Source organism: Phalacrocorax carbo, chromosome 1 (assembly GCF_963921805.1).
Source record: "Phalacrocorax carbo chromosome 1, bPhaCar2.1, whole genome shotgun sequence".
Taxonomy (NCBI): domain Eukaryota; kingdom Metazoa; phylum Chordata; class Aves; order Suliformes; family Phalacrocoracidae; genus Phalacrocorax; species Phalacrocorax carbo.
Window position 1 is genome coordinate 198,054,687 of NC_087513.1, and position 27,977 is coordinate 198,082,663.

Sequence of the window (27,977 nt, forward strand, 5' to 3'; positions counted from 1 at the left end):
GTGGTGAATGTGCTATGATCAGAAGTGAAGTGCCTTTCAAAAAAAAAACAAAAACAAAAAAAAACACCAAACAAACAAAAAAAACCCACAAAACTTCTGAGTGACCGAGAGGAGCATACAGTGTGTTACCATCTTCTGTATTGGAGATTTGAAAACAACTGAACAAAATTCAAACCTTCCCAACAAAGTGTCTTACCATTCAGTAGTCACTTTGCAAGTGCTAGTACCAGCAGCAGAGCAACCTTGTGTAAACAGCATCAATAGTGAGATGACATTTCTGATTAAGCTATCTTTTTAATCCCCTTCCAAATGTTTCTATTACGGTGATGCTATGAAGACTTCATTAAGGTAGGATTCTTATAACTTCATGCTGCAAGGAGATCGCAAGTTGCACAGTAGCTGAGCTGTGATGCATAGTTGCTCTCTGCTGCATGTCAGAAGAGGTACATAATGCTGTCTCAAAGTCTTGTCTTTTTTCTGTGTTGGGATGCTGACTGAGCTGGTTCTGCTTCTTCTGCTGTTACTGAGTAGCTCCATCTACCCCTCTTTTCCCTTTCTTCCCTATAAGGCACAACTAATGAAATATACACACACGCCCCCTCTTCTCTTTTTCCCGCTTCCATCCAGTTCTGGGGAGAATTCTTACCTTCAGGCTTTGCTAAGATATTCATGTGGAAAGGCAAAATATCTTGTCTTTCTGTTATTCGCTTTGTTATTGAAATACTAGAAGTTGCTATGGTTAGAGTCATCAATATTTCCATTATAAATCTTTTTCATAAACTTCTGAAACTGAGCTCAGCTAGTGTAAAACAAACAAAATCTTAAGTGGGGGAAAAACATTTCATGAGCATACTCTTCCCTAATTATGAAATAGGATAGGCTTGTCCAGGATTTGGTTATGCAATTGGGTGGGAAACTTGCCGCAGTTAGGTACTGTAAAATTCTTAAACATTGTAGTTCTTAAGGGTTTTATTTTATTTTGAAAAAGAAACTTTAAAGAAAAATGGATTATTTATTGATTATGTTGAGAAAGCCTTTTGGAATCCTATTCTTGAAAACAGATAAAGTGGAAATCATTAAAGGGAATCCAGCTGTGACAGCTTAATAGATTAAACTGATTCACTTTCACTTGATTAACTGTCATGCTGTCCCTTCAGAGGCATTTACAGTATCAACTTAATTGCATGTACTTTCTATTTTCTTTTGTTTCAGACACTGTCATTCTGCAAAATGATGATTCCAAGGATTTTCATTTTCTGTAGGAAACATGAAGATCGTGAGCTGAAGTAAAACGTCGGCAGAAGTTTCTTGAGAATTTTGCCTTTTCTTTTTCTCTTTGAAGGATTACGTTTACAAGAAATTGATACCATCAAGCGACACTTTTTTGAAATAATCTTTGAAAAAACTAAGAATAAAGCTGTATTTATGCTCAGAGAAAACTGGATTAACAATGAGGCCAAAGACTTTTCCTGCTACAACATATTCTGGAAACAGCAGACAAAGGTTACAAGAGATTCGAGAAGGTTTAAAGCAACCATCCAAATCTTCAGGTCAGGGACTACCTATTGGACCAGGCAGTGAAACTTCTCTGGACCCTAAAATTTTAATAGGGAAGGATGCTGCAAGGCAGCAGCAGATGAGACAGACACCTAAGTTTGGACCGTATCAGAAAGCTCTGCGAGAAATTAGGTATTCTTTGCTGCCTTTTGCTAATGAGTCGAGCACTCCAGCAGCTGTTGAAGTAAATAGGCAGATGCTCCAGGAACTGGTGAATGCAGGTTGTGATCAGGTATGTATGAAATTGGAAGGGGGATTGTCACTGCCTTCAAAACGAGTTTATACTCCGGACTGAGGAAAGGATTTTGATGGAAGTTTTCAAGCATGCTGGTTGACAATTCTTCTGGCAGTCATGTTGCTGTATGACTAGCAGAGTAGGTGGACTTGCTATTGAGAGATGTGCCTAGTATGGGGTTAATTGATGTTAAAGACAGTCATGGTGACCTCTAGGATTCTCCTATGATTTCTCCAGTTGATGTACAAGGTTGAACAGGATAGTTTTTTTTCTTCCCCCTCACTACTGGAACAATCCTTAGCTATGGGTAATAGGGTGGAATTTTGTCTAGCAAACTAAGCTCAGCTCACTGTCAGAAGCAACTACAAGAAATGACAGAGGCAGTGTATGGCCTTTGAAGAAGCTCACTTGCTGTTTGCCTGAAACAGGTGGAACTGGCTGGATGTTCAGCAGGCAGCAGTAGTTGGGTGCACACCTTTTCCTCCTCACCCCCTCTGCTTCTGTCAAGAGGTGCTAGCCCTGTCTCAGCTAAGGGGCTTGGCACAGAGATGTTTGCTTTTGTCATTCCAAGGCTGACACTAGAACGTATTCTTAATTCAAAGATAATTCACCTGGTGCAGAACATGGTCTTTTTGTGTTGAGCCGCATTCATCTTGCGTGTGCTTCCAGTGCTGATATTGACTTTCACCTCCATCCAGGAATTGTTGAAAATTTTATTTTTTAGAGATGAAGTGCTGTTCTGGGTTCAGATTCTGATTGTTGTAAACATAACTTAGTTCCTGTGTGAGTGAATGGTAGTTGTTGACAAGCGGCAACATTTCCATTTATAGTCCTTGATATAGATTGGAGAGATTTAAAATCAAAGTGCTTTCAGTGGCATTTCTTTGATTTCAGAAGTTAACTTCCATTCACTCATGGCAGAGTGTGAGTCTCTTGGCTCTCCTAGACCATATTCTGAATCTGTATAACAAAACTAACATCAGGCATTACAAACAGTCTGCTTTTCTCTGGAGCTATACAGATGTTAATTAGTGCTGTTTCTATTCCAAAGAGTTTATGCTAAGTGAGATAATCAGAGCTAGAGCAGATTGCAGGTCCAGTGAGAAGTTCTGTAGTACAGCTAAATACTTCCTAGTCCAGTGAACCAAGATGCTGTACTGAATTATTTAAATGGAGAAACCAAGGATTTTCTCTGATCTTATGCGTGCCATGAAAACAGCATTTTTTAGAACTCTGCCCTCTAAATTTCCCTAGCTGTTTAGGATGAGAACACTCCCTGTGCATATGAGCCAAGGTTAAATGAGCACAGCTGGATTCTGGATTGGAAATGCACATTTGGTAGGTTACATGGACAAATAAGTTCACACACAGATCAGGCTTGTTGGACTGAAATCTTGGAAAGTACTTTGAGCACACTACAGCACAGAAATGTTAAGCCAATGTATAAAACAGGGATACCTGACCACCTGTTAAATGTCTTGGTAAAGGCAGTGTAATGCACTATATATGTAAAGCTTTTAATATCTTAGCTATTTTGACTTCAACATTCATAAAATCATATTGCTTCTTGTAGAGCACGGAGAATGAGCCCAGTTCTGATTCTGATGTGGAGATTTTTGCTACCTGCTTAAATTTGGATGCACATTTTTAGTTGGTGGGTGTTTTTTTTGTTTTGGTTTGGTTTTGTTGTTGGTTTTGTTTTGTTTTTTTCCCCTCACTGTCCATAATTCTTCCATCTTCACATTAGCGTTCTCCCTTGCTGTGACTTGTTGCCTGGAGACAGCATTATTGGGCCTATCCCTTAGGTGTGTTTGGTGTTCAAACCTGAGCATAAGCAGGGTCACATTTGGCTAGAGTCCAGATAGGGGTTCCAAAACTGGAGCCTTGTGGCTAAAAATGCTGGGTTTCCTAATGTGGGTGCAGACCATGTGAAGGTTGGCTGTCCTGGATGGCTGTGAATGAATGGAGCTTCTTGAGATGGTGTGAATGGTATCTGGCCCTGGGGATGGCATGGTGTAGGGGGACAGACTTGATTACTACCTCTAGGTTCTTCCTTTCCTCCTGTTACCTGCGTTGTTTTGAATCAAATGCTAAACTGTTTCGGACCATGATGTGTAGTAATTCAGCCATCCCAAGCTACCCTGTCCCTGCTTGTGAATTGAAGCCTTTAAATGCCTACTGCATGGCCATCTTCTGTAGTCCTGTAGGCAGCTAACAGATCTCTGATTTAACAGAGAAGTGAAGTCAGCTTCAGTTTCTTTCAGGATGGTTTTATTTACCTCTGGACCCAATACTGGTGTGAGGTTGGTAAGTGGGCATTGAAGCCCCCCCTCCCCTGTCTCAAATGCTAGGAGCAAATGTTTAGAGGTTAAGGATTTCAGTCCGTGACTAGCTAATGGTCTACTTGAGCCTTTCCCTACAGCGAGCCTGCGGAGTAGAAGATCTCACACCTCCTGATCCTGCTTCATGGTGCACTAATGAGCTGTTTAATGGCTGCAAGTGTCCTGAATTTGGCTCTTTGTCATAAGACGCTCTAATCATGGGCATTCTACTAAGTTGTGAAGAATGAATGGATAGCTATAACATTATTCAGTTTGATCTTATGTGAACTCCATTTTCAAGTTATATTTGGGCTGATGCTTTTTGGTGTTCCAGATGGAGCACTGGAAAGTAATCCTCACCTTGTGGGTAATCTGTTCTGGTGGACACCATGCAAGGATCGGGATTCGTCTTCAGTCTGTTTATTGGGCCAGAGTAAGAATCTTTGGAAGGCTAAAGGGGAGCAGTGACAAGAAGGAAGGAGCATACATTTTAGAGGCTGGAGCAAGGATACTTCTATTTACTACTCTTACTAGTTCCACTTATCTAGTATATCTGCAGCATAGTTAGATTTTTAACAACCACCGTTTTACATACTAGCAAGAGATGTTGCCTCTTAGGTAACATAAGGGTGGGGTTTGTAGCTTCCTGTTCTGCCTAAGTGACCCTAAGTATTAAGATGAAATTGAAATTGGTTTAATTAAATAAAAAGGAAACATCATAACATTTTATTACTTTATTCTTGCTCTATGAAAGACCCACACAGACAGGAAATTGATTATAAGCTTGGTTGGTAAACTTAAGTATATGAAATGCAGTGAAGGAAATATAAAATTCTTGTGTCTTTCAGTTACAGTCATCATAGGTGTTACATGTGAAAGCTTTTTTTTAATTGATTCATAAGTTTCCAGTGTCCTTTTAAATGACCCATGTTCTTTCACAAAGATTTCTTTTCAGCCATTGTGTAGCTTATGATCTTGCAGTGAAATCTGGCCCCCAAATCTTAATAGGGTCTTTGCTGTTGACCTGAAAGAAACCAGGATTACACACTGTTGGTTTGTTTGGGTTTTTTTTTTTTAGAGATACAAAACAAAATTACACACATAATTAGTCCTAGCTCTTCTCAAACAAATGGAGTAACTTGTCTGTTGCTTGGTTAAGTCATCGTTTCAACAGTAATTATTTAGCAAGTATCAATCAAAAATAATTATTGAAGCATATATTCTTTTGAAACTTGTAGAACATGACTGCAAAAGGCCAGACCTTTTTTGTTGCAAAAGCTTGAAGCCAAAAGCACTGCTAATACAGTGTTCTTCAGGAAATAAAACTTCTTGGGCTTGGAAGTGTAACTTGCAGTCACTGCAGAGGGACAAGAGCATGGAGCGTCTGTTCTGTGGGCTGGTAAACCACTGGAATCACCTGGGGCAACTGGATGGCTTTTGGGGTGTGGTGGTAAATGCAGCTGCTGTTGTGGATTGAACTTTTCTAATGAATAGATGCAATTGAGCATATGATCAGTGACATTCCAGCAACCTGAATGGGCTGTACTGTAGTTACTGTACTTCCTTAGAGCATAAACAGCCACTGACATTGTAATGTAGAGTGGGCAGCAAGCAGTTCTAGATGAACTATGGAACATTACACACTTGTCACTTTTTTTTTTTCCCTCCCCTGCAAGCAAACTTCTTTTCCTTGGGCAAGGGTGCCTTTTCTAGGTGAAGACTTCTAGACGTGGTTTGTTTGGGTATCTGTTTTTAAGAAAAATGATGTTTTTGGATTTTTTACATGCTGTGTGCCTCCAGTAACATGTATCATGTACTATATACTGAATAACTATGTGAACATTTGAAGTGGGGAAGTCCTTATGCTTCATTTTTTCCAGAGGCTTTTATAAATATCTCGGTAATAAGACGTGTACACCCCACCTGTGCCAATATCAAGAACATTCTGAAGGGGAAGATTTGTCCTTTGGACACTAATTATAGTGTCTTTCAAGGAACTGGAATGGTGTTTGTGGGTACTGTAAAGTGTCTAAGAATCTCAAGCTGGCCATCTTGACATCTGTGTTACACTGAGTTAATGCAATTAATTTTGTAGAAGTGGGGTGGTTTGGGGGTTGGTGTTTTTTTCCTGTAAATCTCCTTCTTGCATTCCAGATTCTTTTGATCCCTTCACCATGGATTACATCCTTTTTATTTAACCCTTTTGGCAAAGATTCTACCCTGATTTGGGAGCTACCGCTTGATTTTGGGAGACACTGAGAATGAGGCATATAGTATTTATCTCAATTTGAGCAATTATTTGCACTTCTTTAGGTGAGAGAAATTCTGCTATGCCAAATAGAGCTTGGGCAGAAAGTCCTTTTTAGGTTTTGCGTGTGGAATTAGTATTCTGTTCTTTTCTGTACAGGGTTTTAGGTCATGCTTGTTCATATATAATCCATGTGCCATCTAGCAGTGTGTTACTGAGCAAGTATGACTTTTCATCCTGTCGTTGGAGTTGAAGCAATGAGAGGAAGCAGATACAAAGCAAAGTTTTGTTTTGGTAACAGACAATGCACGGCTGGAGTTTTGCTTGTAGTAGAATATCTGTTGTGAAGTATTTTTTAAGAGGACAAGTCTAAAAAAAGACAGTTTGCCTTGAAGGTGAAAGGCAGCAAATCTTGTAATAGCCCTGAGCAAATGGGGGAATTAATTTCATAACATTGGCCTGTCCTGTAACAAAATTTAGTCTTCAACTTGGGTAAACTTTACCTGTGTTAAGAGTTGTGCTTGCCCAGCTATTTACCAAAACCTCCATGATGAGCACCATAGTCATCTGGGTATTTTGAGTCCAGATTGTTTTGTTAATAAAAAATGACCGAAGAATGAGGTGTTACAAGATTGCCTAGGTTATTCTATGGGACATATGTTAAAGGTGGCAAGAGTCATTACAAGCTATGTTGTAGGTCAGAAGCAAATAAGTATTCTTGGGTTACAAGAAAAAGAGGCCTTCAAATGAGGGCACTCACTGCTGAATGCAGGAGAAGGATTTTATTTTAGCAACTGAAGTAGATTTGATAATTCAGGCCAACAGTCTCTTGTGTGTTGTTTGCCTCCCTTATTTGAAGGTAAGTTGTTCACTCTGTCTTCTCTTTGCTAGATGTGTTCAGAGCTTGTTTCATAACCTTTTTCTGTAGTCTTTTCTTTCTAACCTCCCTTCTTGGTTTCAACCTTTTTCTTATTTCTGAGAAATCATCCAGTGTTATTCCATCAAGGCATGTAAGTGAATGTGTTTTCCCACCAATACACTGGAAGTTAGTAATTTCAGTTTTTAGCTGCTTCAGAAAAAGTCAGTCATAGCTTTCCAGGGGCTGAAAGCAAGAGGCGAGCATTGCTCTTGAGCTGATACCTGCTGACACCTCTCCTCTAGCCTATTTCTCTTGTCTCCAGTCTTCCTTTGCTGCTGTCACTTCTTCATGACACTGTCTTAGTGAATATACTTAAATCCTCTGTGTCGTGACACAGTCGCAGTTCCTGCAGTATATTTGGGAAGGTGCTCTTGGCTTTATTTTGTGTGAGTGTGGCTTAGAGTATGCTTTTGTCCTACAGAAGAGAAAAAAATAATTTTGTCTTTTCCCTTGCATTTTTGCAGTGGTGGAAATACTCGTTGGCAGTAGTAGGTGACTGCACGTGCTCCTTCACATGACAAGATGTGGTGTCTTGGCAGCTGGGCAGTAATATGGCACTGAACAAGACTGCAGTATAGTTTAAACTCTGCCCTTCACTCTTGTTAGTCTGCTTGCTTCTTAGGGAAACTATAGAGTAAATTGCAACTTGGTAGTAGGATTAAGTTTGAAATGACAGAACAGGAATCAGATACCAGACTTCAACTGCAGATAAGTGTGAATCTTGAGTTATGTTAAACTAATGCTTCCCTATTCCTCATGTCAGATAATCATTCTAGAAGCTTGGAAGTTAATATAAAAGTCTAAATTTATATATTGCTCTAACAGGGTGCAGGATTAACTTGGGCTGGATACTTAAATTGTATTTATTAAAATTTAATTGCCAGGAGAAGGTTGAGGTATGCATTTTTTTAAATAAAAAAGGAAATGGCTTCATCACAGCCACTAAAAATTCTGCATAAGCATTACCTTCAGTCTCTGAATAAAAAAGCCCTTGTGACCAAAAGTAAAGATTGCCATTATTATAACAGGAAGTTGATATCACAATAGTAGTAGGGTGTAACTGTTCCTTTTGCATTTTTTTTGTTGCTCTCAGCCTAAATCGCTGCTGTTCTTCTCAGCTTGTATCTGAGAGGAACCAATGTGATTTGTATGCTGAGGCTGAAAAATAGCATCTCTGCATGGGGGGTGGGGTATTTTTTGGTTGTGTTTGTAGTTGGTTTTTTTTCCTTTCTCAAAAAAAAAAAAAAATGCTTGTCAACTAGAGAGTTTTCCGTACAACTGGATGTAAGGCTTTTGCATGCTACAGACCTTAGAGGTAACCCAAGATGTGTATTTGGAATTCATTTAATTCAACCTAGGAATCCTTTTCTGATAGTTGCTAAACTAAATGAAAGCTTATGTTAAAGCTGCTAATTGAGTATCAGTAGAATGCAAATAAAAGTACATGACTGCTTCTTGTGATACGCAGGTATGTGCCATAAATGCATGACTGAATTTATGGAGTAACTTCAAATGGCAGTCCTTTTTCCTCACTTTTTTTCATTCTGTACCCACAGGGAAAATTATTTTGCAGATATTTTGAAATTAGTTGATCAGCAGAACAGAAACTAAGTTAACAGGAAGGAAAAAAAATGGGGAATTTAATCTGCACCCGTAGAAATACTAATATTGTCGCCACTTACATGAGATTATAGAAATTTAAATTACAAGAATGTAGCCAGGCATTCAGTTGCATAATATAATCTGATAAACTGAAGGGAACTAAACTACTTTTTTTTCCCATTTTATTTATTAAATTTTATTGTCAGATATTGTCATATTTGCCCAAGGACAGAATGAAGTTACTGTGACTGCATTTTCTGAAAGCACAATAGTATTACAACTGTGTGTCTGTTTTCTGGAAATATTAAAGATACTGGCTGAATTCTTAGCAGATCACTGTTGGAAGGAGGAGCAGTGACCAACATGGTCATGCCCAGGAGGTAGGGTCTGAAGGTTACACTGCTGTTGCTCTGAAGGTGAGTGGTTATGTGCTACAAAACGCAGCAGAATTTAGTTTTGGTTGTGAGCTTGATCACGTCACTCTTGAGCAAACAGCGGCTTGTTGGTGCTTCCTTGGGCACAGCGTTCAAGTCCTGCTCAGCAGCTGCTTGTGGTGGTGGTGACTCCTGTATAATGTCCATGTCCCATGTGTGTTGTCCCTATATCCCTCAACCTACCATAAATCAGTCTTCAGTATATATTTTCCTTGGGTACTGGCTGTCTCTGTGACTTGCAAATGCATGTATGCAATGCTATCTAAAATAGCCAAGGGGAGACATGAGAGAGACCTTCAAGTCAAGTTTTCTTGATGGCAGCTGTTGTTTTTCTCAGTTGTTGGGTATGTCCATTAATTCCACACCATTGCCTCTTTGTGGTTTTATTTTGGTGTTTGTTCTTTTTTTAATCTCTCTTAATGAACAGCTGGGCAGGCCCAGGTTTTCCTTTATTTTCCTTTATTTGACTTAAGAAAGAATTCTTGTGGGATTGCAAACTGCCTCACTATGGATATAGCTACTTGAGAGTACATATTTTACAATCAAGTATGCTGGAACAAACACAGTTCCCACTAGTAAATTCAAGGAGGGACAGACGCCCTGTCTGCTTGCTGAAAGCTACAGATGTTTGTGTTAATTTGAGCCTTGTCCTTACGGAAGTCATATGTACAGCATGTGAAATACATTCTGCTTTTTTCACTCTTTCTGCTTATGTTCCTAACATAATTGTAGTTTAGATCTGGCATTTTTTTAGGTTGCTTGGAGCTGATACTTTGAGTGGAAAATGGTGGTCCGTCCTTCTAGGTTTTCATCATTCCCTTTATTTTTTGGGGGGAAAAAAAACCAAACTAAAAATGCCTCTGATTACCAAAAAAAAGGCTGAAGTTGCTGTGCCATTGTGGTCTTTGGTGTTATCCTACCACAGCAGCAGCAGGCTCTTATTGTTGACTTGAGAAGGATCGCAATTTGCCATCTTCAGAAGATGCTTAATTATAAAATTAATTTTAATTTTAAAAGCCTGGTGAAAGTCAATCAGTCAACCTCAAAATACTGTTGCTGCTGGAATATTTTCAACTTCATGTTACTTGGCAGCTGATGTGTCTTCTCTGATACCATGTGGCTTCTGCTGAGGTGGTTCCGTCAGCTCTCATCTTGATGGGGTCGCTCACCTCTGGTTGCAGCACAGCAGAACTGGTTTTTTTTCTAACAGCCTTGTCCTACGATCTGGACCATCACTGGCAGTTCACGAGAAACTTCTCATGTCAAATTGACATGTAGAAATTAAGTTTCACCCAAGAGATGCATGGGTGCATATATGTATTATGGCAACTCCAGCATTTGCTTGGTACCAGCTGTTTGCGAAGAACGTAATCCATAGGATTTGGTACTGCACTGAAGATTTCTTTTTCAGTCTAAGTAAACAAGATTGTAATGTTTGAGGCTGTGTTCTGCTTCCCTGCAGTGCAAGAGATATATTTTTTCCTGATGAGAAACTTGCGCTCTTCATTTTAACTGAATCCAAGCAATTAAAAATATTTCCCCAGGTAGGCAAAGGATGAAGAGAACAGGAGAGGATGTGAAAATACCTTTAAAAAAGAATTATTTCTAGGTCAGTTAGTTTTTGGAAGGCTAAGCCAAAGAATGCTGTGTACCTGTAACTTCGTTAATCAGGTAACAGCTGTGGCAGGGACAGTCCATGAAAATAACTGTGTTCTGTGCTGCTTTGTCTTTAATTGTTATCAGTGTATGCGTGCATATGTGATACTGTTACTGCAATATGTATTGTCTACTATGCATTTAGAGAAATATAAACAATGTAAATGGAAGAATGTTGAGATTTAAATGTAGATTGTTTCAGTAGCCAAGTGTTTTGCAACTGTTTTCTATATTCTTTGTTACTCTAATGCATGATTTGTAAATTATTTGTTTCAGCTGAAGCATGCAAAGATGCAGTGTATTATTCCTCATATACATAAAATGCTCGAAAGAAGACTGCTGATACTAGGTGATAATATAGTTCTGGATTGACTTCAGCAGGACAACTAGTAGTGTAAAATTGTTCCTGCATAAGTCTTTATATGGTTAGGTTTGGATTTTATCCACCATTTATGAATCTGTTGGATGTGTGTTATTTCAAAACAGAAGAAAATGTCAGCACAGACTTGGAGATCATCATTGCTGCTCAGCAGCTTCCGTCTCTGTTTTATTCTCTCACCGTATGCACTCCTAAATATCTTCAAGGCTGTTCAAGCCTATACCTTCCTTTACGCATTGTCCAATTGCATTGTTTTTTCTGCTCCATTGGTTTGAATGACTAATATTCAACACCTCCTACATGCTTTTCTCCATGTGCCTCTGAATACCCTAAATTAATTAATTATTTGTAATAATTGCAACCTATTAAGAACTCTTTTACAAACTTCAACCTTCTTTTTTTTAGATTTGATGTGACATGCTAAAGAATTATAGATGCAACTGTAATGTGACTTTGACAGCACACCCCATATATTTTAATTTCTGCATCTTTTCTTCCATTCAGTGTCAGGACTCTATAGTCTGTGCTTAAACTAGCCACCTGTCCCATTTCTGCTTTTCTTCCAGCTTTGCCACAGTCACTGTGTTCATTCCACCTTCCTGCCAGATGTCAGCCTGATAAAGGTGCATAAAATCGAATTTAATCAGTGTAACTGGAACCTTGGAAATATTCATATGTGCAGGTCATCCTGGTTTACAAAAACAGAAAATATATCTGGCTGTCCCAATTAGAAAGTTGTGTCTGTATGACAGATTTTTGAATCAAGACAAATCTCTTCCACATTAGGCTCTTTTTGTTCTGACTCCAAATGAGTGCTGAGTAATTATGTCTGGAGACATGCATTCCACATTGCTGGAGCCTGTTTTTTCTGATTGTCCCACATAGGATCTCGATGTGCATTCAGGTGATCCCCTGATTGCCTGTGTACTGTGTGCTGCCAGACACGGTAGGGACTAGCTGGCTGTGTGCTGGAGCAAGGTGGAATTCCTCTTCTCTTTCAAGTGCTCCAGCATTTACGATGCTGGAAACTCATTTCCATCTCCTTCTTGTGATCATCTCTTGCACCTTTCTGAAAATCTTTTTAACTATGTTCTCTAATGCAAGCACTAGGTTCACTGAGTGCTTTCTTGAAGGTATGTTACAAAGAACCTGTGAAACACATGTGGTGTTGCAGTCAGGCAAATGGTGGAGAGAAGATGGTGTGGTGCTCAACAGTGCAAACTGAAGACCTGGAGCCTAGAAGGGGTTTACAGGCGGGCAAAAGTCATCAGTCTCTGCTAGAGCACGTGGCAAGCCAGCTCCCCATACTACAAAGAAGGACCTCACTGGGAAGTGCCAGAAAATTCAAAAGCAAGCCACAAGAATTTTCATTTGCGTTGGTGTGCCTCCACCCGCACCCCATCTCTGTTTACCAAGAAGTGAACCTTCAGGCTTTCTAGCCACATAAAAGTAACCTAGAAAAAGTATTTTTCAGTACTACTTTGGTGCTATAAAACCTTCTGTAAGAAATCAGTTCCACTTTCCCAGGAACTTCCCTGTGGTTCGTAAGTGCTAGAAACTGCTGGAGGTTGAGAACTTGCTGTTGCAGGCCCTGCTCTACACTTATGCAGAAATGTGTGTGCAGATTTACTGCCAGGGAGAAGCTGTTGCCTCCTGAGCCTGGAACACCTCTGCTCAGGAGGCAGAGGAGAGCCTGAGCTGCAGCACAGTCTGTGGCAGAGCTCCGGTGTTGGAGGTAGAGCTGCCTTCTCCCAGATTCCTGGGAAGGTCAGGACGTCCTGCTATGTATTCAGCATCTTCAGAATGCTATTTTGGGCAAATAGGAGCACTTCGTGTTTAACAGGAGTCCATGTTTTTTTGCAAAGAGCCGCTTTCTTCCTCTTGCCTCGTGGAGGAGGATTTGTGCTCCCAAGTTTTGCAATGTGGACTGGAGTTTGAACTCAGTCATTGCCCTGCCCTGCATGGGCTGAACAACAGCAACTGTAGCATTAGCATAGCATGTCAGGGAGGCCAGTTCTCTTAGTTTTCAGCTATGCATAAAACTTCCTTCTCTTCCTCTTTTCTACTACTTTGAGATAGGACCACTGCCCAGCACTAGATAAAACCTTGAGTCTAACTAGGAGGGCACCTTCAACCCTCCTTGCACACAAAGTTTTGAGTCTATGAATCTGGGGAAAACCCTGCCACTAGACCACAAATCTGGTTTGTTTTGCCACTTTCAGAGTAGTTTTGTGGTTTCCCAGTCTGGCAATAGGCTCAGTGGAACTAATTTTTACCTCCCCACTCCTCCCTCTTTTTATTTTTTGACTCTCAGATCGTGGCATCTAATGGGTAGAGGAGGTATTACTGCTGAAGTTTAAACTTTGACAGGAAAGTGATAACTGACAATCATGAGGGCAAATGGGAAGCAGAACAAGGATGAAGCCCCTGCTAAAAAGCAGGAACTGGATGCATGAGCGGTGAGGATGATGTTCGGCATTTACCTGGGAGGAGGGCAATCAGATAACAGAGCTGGTGGTGCTGAGTTCAGCCATTAGTAGCAAACTGGTTCTTTTAAGTGGAGGAACATTAGTGCTAATGAAATATCTGCCATGAACATTTGATATAGTTTTTGAGGATGAAAAGCACGCACACTGAAGTGCTGTTTTGGGATCTCAGCCCCCAAGCTGCTTGCGTGACCGAAGCCAGTATGTGTTCCGCAGGGGCTTGTGCTTGGGCGTTAGGAAAGTCCTTTTTATTCAGCAGTGTGGAAGAAACAACAGCCTGAGCCAGAGCAGCTCCATGCACACCAGGGAAAGCAGTGTGGGGTTCCCAGCAGTGCCCCCAACAGTGAGCAACTGCTGCGTGCTCTAGCTGGCAGGCACTGCAGAGAAGGAGAGGCGTCTTCCCCACCTTCCCAGCCTATTGAATTTAAAAGCTTCAGGTTGCCTTGCTTTCCTCCTCCTCACTTTCCTCTTTTCAGTGTTTTTTTGTGTGTGTGCTTGCTGTCTAAAGTAGTGTTTAACCCCTCATCGTGCCCACATGCTCTGCTCACAAGGCTTAATTTCTTTTGGTACTTGTAGGTAACACCCTCCTCTATTCTAAGCGCCTGGCTTCTATGCTTGTTGCAATGACTCTTCTTGCTTTTGGGAGAAAAAAGGATTTGCTTTTCATGTAAAAATAGCTTTATTATTTCCATACACAAGTAGCAATCAGGGCAGGCATATTTCCAGGTCAGTCTGGAGATGGGGTTGGATAGTGAAACCCTCTACTCCAAAAATGGGCTGGAACCGGCAACAGTTCTTGATGTGCTGAGCAAAGCTAACTGGCTTGGAGAGAAGAGGGATCCTTTTTTGGGTGCACATGTAACATGCTGGTGGTATTCTGCTACGGAAGGGAGCCAAGCATTGGTATAACGAGCGCTTCACTCTGTTAAGTACTTACGTTAGTTTTACAGTTTTCACATAATCATGTTCTTTTGGTAATTGTAGGGATGGGTTTTGAATACAAGATTACAAAGGAAGGTTTCTTAGGGCATACTCAGTAACTGCAAGTATGTAGAGTATCTGAGTAGAAGGGGTGTTTGGAGGAGCAGTTGTATTATTCCACAAGATTGTGCTCAGTTGGGTACTGAGTAAATAAATAGTAAATGTGCAAATCTTGGATAATGTTGCTCTATGCTTGTTTAGATAGTCCAGCTGTACTTTGGATTTTGTTCTCTATGGTAGCTGTCTTGTGAATCTGCTGATCCATTGCCATTTATTTCTAGATTTATATGAACATGATATGGATCTTTTTCATCTTTGCATTTTGCCAGTTCATATTTTTACTTCCTTCAGGCACATTTTAGCAATCTCTTCAAGGCTTTTAAAAACTAGTCAGATTGAATTTTCCCTTTATCTTCACAAAAGTCACCACAGAAGTAAGAAAAAAGCACAGAAGGGGAATTACAGGCAGCATTAAAAATGTTCCTTCAGAACAGAAAAGCAGATTTAACATGAATTAAAAACTCAGCTCTGTTTCAGAGTTGCAAAAGGTCTTTTATTCACCAGAGAACTGTTAAAGCTAGTCATTTTTGGCATAGTATCGGTCAGGGAAGCATGACAAAGTGCAGTGGAATGCACTGAGCTGCGATCCAGCTTGTAGTGGTATATGACTTTAGTGTATGGAGCATTGCAGGAAGTGCTGGGGGTGGGGAGGCCTTTTCATTTCATCAGCTACTGAGTAACAGGGTTCTCCTTCCTCAGACCCCACCTGCAAGAACAGAGGGTCCCTTAGATGCTTAGGTCAGAAGACAAAATGTGAAGAGCCTGCGCAATCTGAGTTCTGGTAGAACTTGGCTCTGTTTTCTGACCGCTGCTGTGTAGAGTGTGGTGAGATGAGAAAGCTGGGACGAGATGTGTTTGGGATTGTAGATCGACTGTGCATGCATCTAGACTGGGACTGTATCCCCAGCTGACCATGCTGGAAGATGAAGATTCTTGGGCTGAAATTCTGTCCTTATTGAAATCAGCAGTAAAATTCCTATTGGTTTCATCAGGCCAGAGCTTTGCTGCTTATTTTGAGTAGTAAAAAAGTCCTGTTCCACCAGTACACACATGCTAAGTCCATTTACATAGAGTTAGGTTTTGGCACAGATTTTAGCCTGTTCAAATCCATTTAATATCAGTAGCATGGATTTCAGATTACATGGGTGGTTAAACCCAGCTATATGTGATAATTAATAACCAGTAAAGATATTTCTGTAATCTGAAGCGTACCTGGTATTTTCCTTCTTTCTTCTCTAAATTATGATGTTGGTGCTCACAGAGTTTTCTAAGCATTTGCAACGATGTTATAAGAAAACATGATGGTACCTTTCTTGGCAGAACAGGATCTTTGGTCTGTGACCTGTGTTAGAAATCGGGAAAAGCTTGGTGTGGTATGGACCGTGTTACCAGTGCAAATTGCTAACAAGAGTTTTACCGTTCACCTTGAGCTTCACATTTGCTGTGCTCCATTACAGCGATTATCAGATACAAAGCCACTGCTCCATCGGCATTGCAGTAAAGCTGTGTGGTGCGACATCATTGCGAAAAATGAGGTGTCTACCCAGAAGACATTACAACCTGAATTGATGTTCCTAGGGTATGGATGTAGGAAGGTTGCAGCACAGAAAAGATAAAAGGATAATGATATTTAGTGGTTTTATTGTTCGCATAGATATCTCTGACATTCTTGCTGTCTGCTTACTTAATGTTCTTCAATAGGAGAGCTTGAAGTTGTATTGAAAATGTGGGTAAGTGTTCAGAGCAGGAGTAAATAAGTAGTCAACTGGTGGGATGTCCCAGCCCATGGGCTTCAGGTTAGAAAGAATGCAGAAGTTGCTTGGCAGACAGATTGCTTAGATTGGGAGCATTGTAATAGTCATTGAAAGGTCATTTGGTATTTAGGATATAGTTCCTATTTAACATGTAGACTGTCAGATTATTACAGGTTATGGTACTTCTACTCTAGATTCTTAGCTCTACCCTTTGCAGAGACGAGCTGAGAGTTGAAAACTGGCTATTAAAATTGATATACAAGAATCATTATAGTCATTCAAGTAATGGGCTGCATATGGAACTACTATAATTACATTACTGTTTTATTTGCATGGCAGTACTTCAGATAGTTCCAACATCTCAGATATTGCATGTTCTGGAACATATATCCTACAAATTTCAGTTGTGGAAAAGAATTGCCTAAGTTCAGGTTTTCATATGTACTTCTATACGTGTACATATATATACACACACTTCTAAGCTTGCTTATCATTGGTCTCTGTGGTGAGTCTCTGAAGGTGGTGGCAGATACTGCAAAGCTTGGTTAAAAATAATTAGTCATAATGTCGACAGTTTTAAGAGCTGATGGATGCCTTGGAGAAAAGGAATAAAGAGTTGCAATGCTTGTTACAGGAAGTGAATGTTGACCTTGGAAGCAAAGCGTCTTCTTGAGCACTGCTGTTCAGGAATCTTTGCATCTGTAATGCTGCATCTCTCAACATCATCTAAGGCAGTATGCACAGAGATAGGAGCCCAAGTAAGATGCACGCACAGTAGAAGTGAGGAAAGAATGTTTCTATAGAGCTCTAGAAGTTACCTCAAGACGATCTCTCGGGAGTTTACTGGTGTCATGTGAACTCGATCATCAAAATACAGAGATTGTCTCCATGTATCATTACCATGGAGGCTTAGCTTTGTTTGGGTCTGGCATGCTCAAAAAGTATGAACACAGATCTCCTGAACCTGCAGTGCGGTGTGATGCAATGACATCTGTTTAACAGTACTTGGCAACATGCACACAGGTTAGAAACCAGTAGGAGTACTGTCTCCACCCAATTCTCATGGGGGAAATTTAGGAACTGGGAACTTGATTGCCTAACCAGACATATATCCTTACCTTTGGCAGCTTTGTCGAGCAGGTGCATAGAAACTATATTTTTTTTTTTTACTTCATCCAGAAACTGAGACATTTACCAGTGCACTACTGCATGTTGCCGAGTCTTAGTTTCTGGGACTCTGTATTATGAAGCCTCATTTCCATGCCATGTAGCATTGTGCTTGTTACTGCTAGTGTTAACCCGTCAAAGCACAGGCCAGGTTTCGTTCTGCGTCTGGAATGTTTGAGAAGAATTTTGTCCAGCATTATCTTGCTGCAGACCTCACTTTTAAGAATATGTTTTCTCAAGGCAGGCAAGCGATTACTTGTGTCTCATTGGTTTCTTAATATTTTGCACCCTTAAAGATCTCAGAAGAAACATTGCTGTCTCTGAATATTGTTCATGCAACTGAAATGGTAATGAAGACTGAAAAAAATTGCCACTTGTTCTCCTGTCGAGTGACATGGGTTTGGAACATTGGAAAACAACAGTCTCCTAAAAGTTTGAGTAAAGGCTTGAAGGAGCGAGGTGAGGAGCGTTGATCCACTGCCAGGATTACTGGGAACTAATAAACAAATGTGTAGACACTGGGCAACTTGATCAAGGGAATGGTTTCTTTATCTGCTTGAGCCTTCTCAAGCTTCCTCCTCAGACTTACTGTGGAGGAAAGATGAGGGGAAGTCATGTTCTCTGCTCCACTCTCCTCCCTCTCTTTTTTTTCAGTCTAATCAAGTTCAGACATCAGAGTTCAAAATATTGTATTTTCCTAAGACATATAGTTGTTATGGAATAGGTCCAATATCTTCTGAGTCAGTGTTACAGGGTTTTTATTGGCTTGATAAAGTGAGAATATTTTTTCTTCCTCCTGAGGTTTAAAATTACTTGTCTAACATGTTGATTTATAGCCTGTCATGTAAGACTGTTTCCCCTTGGCTATATCTTTTTAAGATGATCAAATGTATTTCTGAATAATGTCCTGTTGTTGCCTTGAAATATTAGGTGATAACTGCACAAGTAAGAGAGGGATTAGCTTGTTAAACCTAATATGACACCAACACACAAAATACTGCAATTAAAAACTTTCTTAAGGCAGCATAGAGAAAAGAAAAAAAAAAGAAAAACCTCATGGTCTGAGATACAACAAGCATATTCCATTCACCTGGGAGGTTTGTAGGTTGGTGTGAAAGAAGGGGAAGAGACTTCTGGGCTGGGGCTCCAGGAGAGCATCTTTTGGTGGTGCTGCCAGAGCCACCTGTTTTCCTGCTCTTTCCTCCCTGGTTCATTCCCGCAAGCTGTTGCCAGTGTTTGCGGAGCTGAGCAGTGACTGATCAGGGAACTGATCCAGGTTAAAAATAGCTTTTTGGGGATGGTAGGAGGGACATGAGCACAACTGGGGGTACAGCAGGGGGCACAGAAAGGAGCAGAGAAGTTGAGAGCAGTGGCAGCTGCTTTGGCTGTCAACCACCATCAGAGGAAATGCCGAGAGAAAGCTCAGCCTGCGCTCACGTGCTCTCCTACTTCCAGCTGTGCTCCAGAGATGGCCATCTGCTTGTTGCTGTCTCTTCTTACGCCTCCTCTCACCCAGGTCTTACTGCCCCAGTGAGCTGCTGCTGGAGTTAACCCTAGCTCACTTGGGTCAAAATGAGCTCAGTTAGTTTCAACAGCTAAATCACAGGTCTGTGCTAACTCAGCTGTCTCTGGCAGTGGGTGGACTGCAGTGTGGTCAGGCAAGAGAAGCAGGTGACAGACACCTCAGGCACAGGGAGCAGTGACAGGCAGCAAAGGACAAGGTGGGAGTAGTTTTCTGCCCACACACTAGCAGCTGGAAGATCATATGCGAATATAAGTTATGAATGCTGAAAGTAGTGGTATGGTCAGTCTTCAAGTTGCTGTGGCTGATTTATTGATGGCTAGTGGCAGGTTTGTGAGGAGATACTGATGTTAAGGGGATGGCATTGAGGAGGATCTTGCAAGAGGCTTTCTTTTCTTACAACAGCCTAAAATACAAATCACAGCCTTAGCACGTAAATGGAGCAGAGCGAGAAAGATGCGTCTTCAGTACTGTGTGTCTTGACTATTAAAGTGTGCCACTTGGCTGCTAGCCAACATAAATAACATTGGGTGAACCAAGTAAAGATATCGCTAAGGAAATACCAGATAAAAAAGACAATTTAAGAGGGATATTCTGGAAACCTAGAAAGAAATGGTTTTATATTTCAAAAGATACTTCGGAAAATAATTACGCAATAAAAGCAAAGCTGGATGACAGTGTTCCTTCCAGGTGTTCTGTTCAATATTATCTAGTATTTCCTCCCCACTCTTCTATGTTTAACTGGACTTGGGTGGCTGCTTACAAGATTCCTCTAGGGTGTGGGTCAATGTGTGTGTTACCAACTGGCTTTATTTTTATTAATTAATTTATTTTTACGCTTCTCTATTTTCACTGAGCACAGAAGAGGAGCCGTTGTGTGAAGCGTTTGCATGGAGCAGTAGTAGTCTTTCATTTTCTTCCCGCTCTTGGTCAGTTTTGGGGACCCCAGTGGTCATGGCTCCCTCCCCCCAGTATCTCCTGAGCTGAGGAAGATGCAGCTGCTCTCTTGGGGGAATTGTTTGCCTCTCCATGGAATCTTGTCCCGGTCAGCTATGTGCTAAGAATGTGAATAATTTTGCTGCGGCTGCTTTACATGTAAAAAGCCTGACCTTAAGATATTTTATCCAGCTGGGTTTTTTTCTCTTTTTCTTTTTTGCCTCTAGCACTGCTAGAGTTGAGAGTTTTATCTTGCAACAGCAGAAAGCTGCAGTGACTAGCAGTTGTATAAAGTGTTTAGTACAAAGGGGTATATTTGTAGACTTAAAAATCATTAAGTGGCAGAGGTGTTTAGCAATTCTTACTTTTGGACCTGTAGTTATACATGCGTATTTGATAGAGTTAATGAAACCGAGTGCTGCACAGAGACTTTTGGAAAAAGTCTAATGAGATCCCTAGCGCTGCAGTTTGAGTATATTGTATTACAAGGTTGAGCATACTGATTTTAAAATGTTAAAAACTTAGTGCCTTTTCTATATTTTTTGAATGAGGATTTTTAAAAGATAATGTTACAATTAATAAATAAAATTCAAAAATGCCAACATTTTAGGTAAGAGTTTTACATCCCCCTACTCTTTGAACAATAAGTATGCCAAGCTGTCTTGCCCAGCACACTTGCATTCTGTGTGTGTGTATGTGTACTGAAAAATATTAGGAATCTCAAGATAAAACCCAGATGTTTCTTCAGTCACGTGAGACATGCTGCGTTGGACTGTGAGGCTGAAAGAGAAGTAGCCTTATTTGTCTCACAATGGAGTTGTATTTCTCAGATTTATTTTTTTTTCTTCTTGACTGTGCATTACTGCTTGATGTCAGTTGGGGTCCCATTGTGGTATAAATCCTCAAAGGAGAGAACTGTTCAGTGGTAATGCATTCCAACCAGATATCCTGGAGGTTTTATAGTTCTGTTAAAGTACTCCCCAAAGGAAAATTAAGGGGACCAAAACTCTCCTAAGCTTCTAAAGGCCATATCGGGAACGTGCTTGAACCGTGTTTGGAAAATTATGTCAGTATTTGACCTTGAATATAAATGGGCAACTTAATTTTACTGTCTTTACTTGAATATTTCTTGCCTTGGAGGTTTCAAAACAACACTTGAAAGTTCTAGTGGTTTAAAACTGAAAAAAAGAGCTTATATAATTTACAGGAAAAGGAAGGGAGAGGAGTATAACTCTTTAAATGTTAAAGTCATATGAAATATAAGAAAACTTGTAATGCTTTAAGTAGGCAGCACTCAGTAAAAATGACAGAGACACTGTTAACAGGGGTAGATGCAAATTCAGTTTGTAGAGTTGGGTATGGAGAAATGCAATAAACAGTACTAAAGCATTGCAAATTTGCGGCACTGTGTGACTTTCTGGGGAACAGCGGGCTTTGGAAGGGCTTTTTGCACTGCCAGTCTTTGACACAATTCTTTTCTGTGCTTTGGGGCTTTATTCCTGGACAGCAACAAACCTCGTAACTCATCTTGCTGAATCTGAATACCCAGTTTACAAGTCCCTTGTAATCCAGTTTGGCTAAGAAATGATTTGCAATCTCTGTGTATATTTGTAAAAATCCTCTTTTACACATAACTCAATATGTATGTATCTTTCTAATAGAAAGAAGAGCAATGGGAAGCAATCATCTTAATGTCTGTGGCCACTGAAAAATGCTTTGATACACAAATAGCATTATTGTAAATGAAATGCCAGCCAAAAGCATTTTTGCTTAATGTGTGAGCAATAAAATTAGCAAACACATTACTTGCTGCTAATGCAGAGGAATAAGCTCATCATGAAACATTCACTGAACCATTATTCTGTCCAGCTTGATGTACTTGCCCTGATAAGAAACTGCTGTCTCAAAGAAAAAAAAAAAAAGGCAGGGTGGATGTAGGAAGGAGTCATGCTGTCATTCTGACAGCTCAGCATGTGAAAAGCGGGTCTGGAAGAGCTCAGGGATGGCCTGCTGCTGTTGCAGCAAATGTGCCCTGGTTACTAATAAGTGTAAAATACTAAGACTGCAAAGCATCGCACCTGAGAGAAAGAACCAGAAAGAACCCGATTACTTAAAAGAGTTTATATAGTGCTTTTTAAGTGGCAGTGGCCTTTGCACAGCAAGGTGTTGCTTTTGCTGGAACTGCCATCTTAATATATTTAGCCATTTAAGACGCATTATGTCAGGAGTAGGTTGTTTTTTGGTTTTGTTTAAGATTGCACCCCTTGGGTGTAGGGACACGCACTTGGGCCCCCAGAGAACAGAGTTAACAGATGCCATTTTTTGTTCATGGCTGGATTTCATTCATGAGGATCCAGGTACACAACTGGAAATGAAGCTATACTGGAGTGCCTTTCTTAAAACAACAGTGCTGTTCAGCAGCATGGTGTACCTTCCCCTCAAGGTTGGGTCCAATTCTACCTCAACTTTGAAGGTGCCTTCTGTGCAAGGCTCTTTACCATGTTCTATGTGTGGTGAGAGTTTGTGAGATTTTAGTGGAATCAATAATTCCCTAAGCCAACTTGCTAAGACTTTTTTTCCCCCAGGAACTTGTATTGGTTCTTTGCTGGGTGCTGCAGTGTTTATTAATATTCTCAGATTGGCCTTTAATACTTCTATTGGTATTAATGTCAGCACTGTTGGCCAGATTTGCCTGTTTCATTAGGCTGAGTCAGACAAGGGCAGAAAGTGGAGTAAGGGGGGATTAGTCTGGCTGAAGCCTGCCATTCTCTTGGGTGGAAAAACTTCCTGATTGCATTAGTGAAGTGCACAGCACCTCTTCTGTTCTCCTGATGGTTTCAGTACACCTTATGAAGAAGTGGTAGGAAAACACTTCCTGTTCTTGTCTTTTCATGCTGAAATCTATCTTTAAATTGAGTTTCTGGATCCATTATTGCTTTCTGGATGTAAATCATACCAATCCAGAGGAAGGTTTCAAACCAAATGGTGACTGAGTATTTGAAGATTCTTGCCCCATGGGTATCTTCCTCCTAGTTATACAGGCTGCAACACCTGATATTGTCTGCTAATAGTTTTTGGCAAATCCTGCTGCTTAGTGCTGTTGCCGAAAGGATTTGCTGCTCTTTCCATCAACTCAACTGCTTTACTGTTAGGATAAAGAAAGAAGACAGGAAGATGGGAGGTGTTGCATTAAAGACTTTAGTAACTTGAATCAAAACACAGAGCCTTGGTAACAAGCTCTCCACTGGCTTGGACTTCTCTGCCCTGTACAAAGGATTTGATTTGGAGTACCAGATGGATGACTCTTCTTCTTTGATTCAGTTGTAAGCCTCGGAGCTGACCCAGTGTTGGGCTTGGTATGAAAAGGGGATGGCATGTTTGGTAACACCTCTAGTTATTAAAAAATGTGAGCAGGAACCTGGAAGGGGTTTTCAGTGAACCTTACAGGAAGATGATGATGCTTCTTGGTTTGGGACAACTCATTTGCTTATACTTGAATTTGTTTTCTAATTGACCTCTGTTTCCTTTTCCTCAGAGTTCAAAAGCTATTGTAGGATGTTATGTTACCTTTGTAATATTAAAAGTATTGATGAATAGTGCTATAGCTTGGCTTGGCTTGACTTGTGGGAACAGGAGAGGCTCTTAAGCCTCACTGGTTAATGCAAGGCATATGGCTGAGGCATTGTGGGATGAGTACAGTCACTGCAGTGGCTGCCAGTCAGGAGGGGCAGAATGAGCTGGAGCAGAGGCTGAGTCTGCTACGGACTGTGCCTAGAGGGTGGGAAGTTCCCTGTTCCTGTCACTAAGGTGAGGGAATTTCAGGGAAGTAAAACAGCACCTTTGGAAAGGAGCTATGTACACACTCACGTGCATGTGCATGTACATTCACACATGCATGAAGTAAGAAAAGCTCTTCCATGCTGCTCTGTAACATAAACCTGCCAATGCAGTAATTTATAAATGCTGTTTATATAACATTATTTGGCTTCACTTTAAGATTCCTGAATTAGCACATAATAGTGCTCCTGGGTTGAGTTCCCTCTGCTCCAGTGCTGAGGAAAGATTAGGAGAGATTTGTACAACTTTGTCTGTTGATGCACCCGCCATGGGTCATTTGGTTAGACTGAACTCTAAATAGTTTAAATAGCTCTGCAGTGAGCAGACTTAAAGAGTAATGAGGAACATAATTGTTCTGTTTTAAATTAGAAATCCTTTTTAGAATAGGATTCTTTCCTGTGTTCGTGTGGGGCTCAGTGCAGTGCAGAAGGCTTCAGGTACCATCACAATAGAAAGGGTTTTGTGCAGCTAGGAGATACTTTGAGCAGTGAAGACGTACAAATAGACGCTTTCCCCTCTCCTTTATTTTACCGTTAATGCAAAGCTGGCCTGTGAATTGTCATACGTAGATAGTCCTGTAGTACTACACATGTTCAAAATGGAAGTCTCTGTGTGCTCGCTCCTTACACCTCTGTTCTGATGTGGGTTCTGAAGCAAAGTGTGTTTTCCAGAATGGGAACTTTCTGTACTTGGGGAAATATTACTGCTGCTTATTACTGTTGGCCAAGTTTGATTGCTAAATCAGGAGCCTGTGCTCCTTCAAAAGTTGAGGCCTTCAGAAAGGGGTGCTAGAGCCTCTGAGGTAGGCAGCAAGTCACTGCATATCTTGGGTGCTAACAGTGTCCCTCTCTCCAACAAATATCTAGAGAAAATAGGCTTCTATCACCAGTTCTTCAGCCTCAGATGTGTTTTTTCCAAGGCTGGGGTGACAGGGAGAGCAGGCTCTTTGTCATTGCCCCTCAGGTCTATCCAGTAAGCTGCCTCCGTGATGGGGCTCTCAGCGCTCTGCTCCCCTTGCTGTCATGCCTGTGTTCTGGTTAGGGCAGAGCCAGCTCAGCTCCGTTCTTGCTTCCCAGCTGGCTTGGAAGAAAGCTTAAAAAAAAAAAAAAAAAAAAAAGGTATTCATAATGGCTTTCGATTATTCACACTCCCTTTCCATTATTGTTAATGCCATGGCCACTCTTCCCTTGCCTGTTTCTAATTGTTCTTCCATGACACTTGAGCTTCATGCAGAGTGCAGGTTTGTTGCCTGGGGCAGAACCTCTTCCAGCTTCCCGCAGGCCTTCCCTTTCCAAATCCTTTTCAGAGTCCCTGACGTAATTCCAGAATTGCTATAATAAATGTGTGTGTGTGAGTACAAAAAAAAAATAAAAATTATGTCTTGCCTGACTGATGACATAGATAAGAGCCTGATTTCTTCATGAAAGGAGGTTTCATGTCTTTTTCAATATGTTGCTTTCAAATGGCTCACAAGCTTACTTGAGATTAGGTTGATTTCAACAAAATCACATACACAGACATGCAGACATTATATAATACCTACACGTATGCCTGTACGTACACACACATACTCTCTGGGACATCAACAGGAGTTGTCTGATGAAATGTTCTGACTGGATTTGCAAATTGACAATGCAGTGCATGTGTTTTTTCTTTGAACAGATTACATCTCTTGAATAGTTCAGCAGAGCTTCTTGAAGTGTTTACATACACGCTCTTTGTCTGGAGATGCCTTTTTATAAATAATCCCTACATTTTACAAGCATTTGTTTGGAAATATGTTGAGCAGCCATGCTTGGTTTATTTCCAAATGTCTTAACTTTGGGACCTTCGATTGGCTTACAGCTTGAAGTTCATATCTCTCCTTTTCGTGCAAAGAGCCGTATTTGAACAACTTGTGGATCACATGGACTGTAGTGTAAAATGGCAGGCATCCTCTGTGAAACACCCGTGGCCAAACAGAGTGTTTCTTACAAGGAGCCATAGTGGGGGAACATACTATGAGTTCAGTTAAAAGAAGAAAAAAAAAAAAAAAAAGGAAGTTATATGCTGCTACTTGATACAAATTGCATAGTGTTAAAGTATTTTGATGTAACTGGTCCCTTTTGAGACACCTGCTAAGGAGCTATGTCGTATTTCCAGTTACTTTTCTCAGCCCTTGGGTTTTTTTTTTTCTTCTCCTCGCCCTTTCCAAGTTGGTAAAGGTGTTACGGTGGTTGTTTCTTATGAGTACCCTGCTGCGAAGGCTGTATTTTTTTTTCTCTCGGAGGAACTTAAATAGCCTTAATTAGTCATGATCTTACGGAAAAGCAGCTGGGAAAAACAGTAGAGAAGGGTCATACTGGCCCTTTGATATTTTTTTTTTTTTTTTTTTGGTGATACTTGTGAAGGAACTTTGTATTAGCTCTAGGGCTAGTAAAATTCAAAAACTAACAAGATAAATTTCAAATGTTGATTTCATTTGTCTGATTCATTTGCTTGCTTTTTAATTGTCCAGAGCTCCTTTAAATCTGAAAAGAGACTGGAAATATTTTGAACAGCTATAATCTTGATCATCAAAAGATGCTTCTCAATCTGTAGTTACTTTTGGTTTATTTTTCCTCATTCCTTCCATAGGTACAGGAAATGTGCCATGTCCTCTGGCTTAGAGGATTAAAGTAATCTTATTTCAGCATTGGTTTGTGATAGTAGCGATACAAGGCTTTCTATCCTGGGACCCAGGAGAATTGACAGTTTAGCCCTCCAACATCTTTTTGCTGACTACAAGTTGAATATTTTGTACTGGACTTAATTACCTTACTTTTATTTAATAATAAGTTGTCATACTGCCATAAACACAAGGGTAGCAGGACCCCATTGTACTGGATGCTGCGCAAACACAGAATAGAAAAGACACCTACCCTCTGCAGGTGACTGTCTAAATCAAGACTAAGAGTTTGAAGGCAAGCAGAATGAGCAGTGGCATAGCAGCGACTGTCATGTTAGTTTTATTTTTATTTGTTTTTCTTCTGATAGGATGTTTACCAGAGTATTGTATCATTTCCAAAATCCTCCCTCTATGTTTTGGGCACACTCCCTTTGCTAGTTCTTCAAATATCCCTTGGAAATGTTATATAAAACCTTCTGGTTGAAGTTGTTCCTTACCTAATGTACAGTTCGGTTATTTTTTTCATATGTTGATGTGATTTAACTTAGTGAGTCTTACATTTTGTCACCTGTCCATATTCTTTTTCTGTCTGTCCCAACTTTATGTCCTACAGGGTGTCCCTTCTGCATACTTTTTCCATTAAGAAGTCTGGTATTAAAAAAAAAAAAAAAAGAAGCACTCTGACAACATGAAGTGGGAACACACAGTCAGTGCAAAGCAGGGCTGGAGCATCCATCCAAAATAATGGATGACCTTAAGGGCATCAGAAGAACTGAAAATAAATTCAGGAGCACAAAGGGTAGAAACGCTGCAAGCAAGGGCTAAAAACCAGGATTAAAGCCCCAAACTCAAACTTCCTCTGCTGAAATCAACAAAGAAAAGGAATGACTTTACCACCAAGATAACTTTTCTACCACTCTTTGCATGTCATCAAGAATGGTGTGTGCAGCTCTTATCAAAATCATGTCCCAGTCTGATTGTTCTTGATATGGAGATGGGCTACTACAGTGATAAGAGAATGAAGAGCCTGTTTTACAAGAGAACACTAAAAGAATGTGGTTTGTTTAGCCCTGGAGGCCAAGCTGCAAGCATCCCTTAGGGTGAAGGGGGGTCTCTCTCGGGTAGATAACAGCAGAGCTGCTGAAGTTAAAAGACAATTGAAACTAAAGGCAGAGGGGATAAACTGACCCTATGTAATTTAGGCTGAAAGTAAGAGGGATGCTTATCACTGCCAAA

The 27,977-nt window shown here is 40.5% G+C and overlaps 1 protein-coding gene across 2 annotated transcripts in view; it reads left to right on the top strand.

Annotated features, from left to right (window-relative positions):
• Window positions 1–27,977, top strand: part of LATS2 (large tumor suppressor kinase 2) — a 51,299-nt gene that overhangs the window by 3,457 nt on the left and 19,865 nt on the right. Inside the window, exon 2 of one of the 2 annotated variants that reach the window (XM_064441160.1) lies at window positions 1,213–1,789. In XM_064441160.1, the coding sequence (XP_064297230.1) occupies window positions 1,451–1,789 (339 nt within the window). In that variant the 5' untranslated portion in view covers window positions 1,213–1,450. The remainder of the gene's footprint in view (window positions 1–1,212; window positions 1,790–27,977) is intronic. The other variant, XM_064441161.1, reaches the window with a different exon arrangement.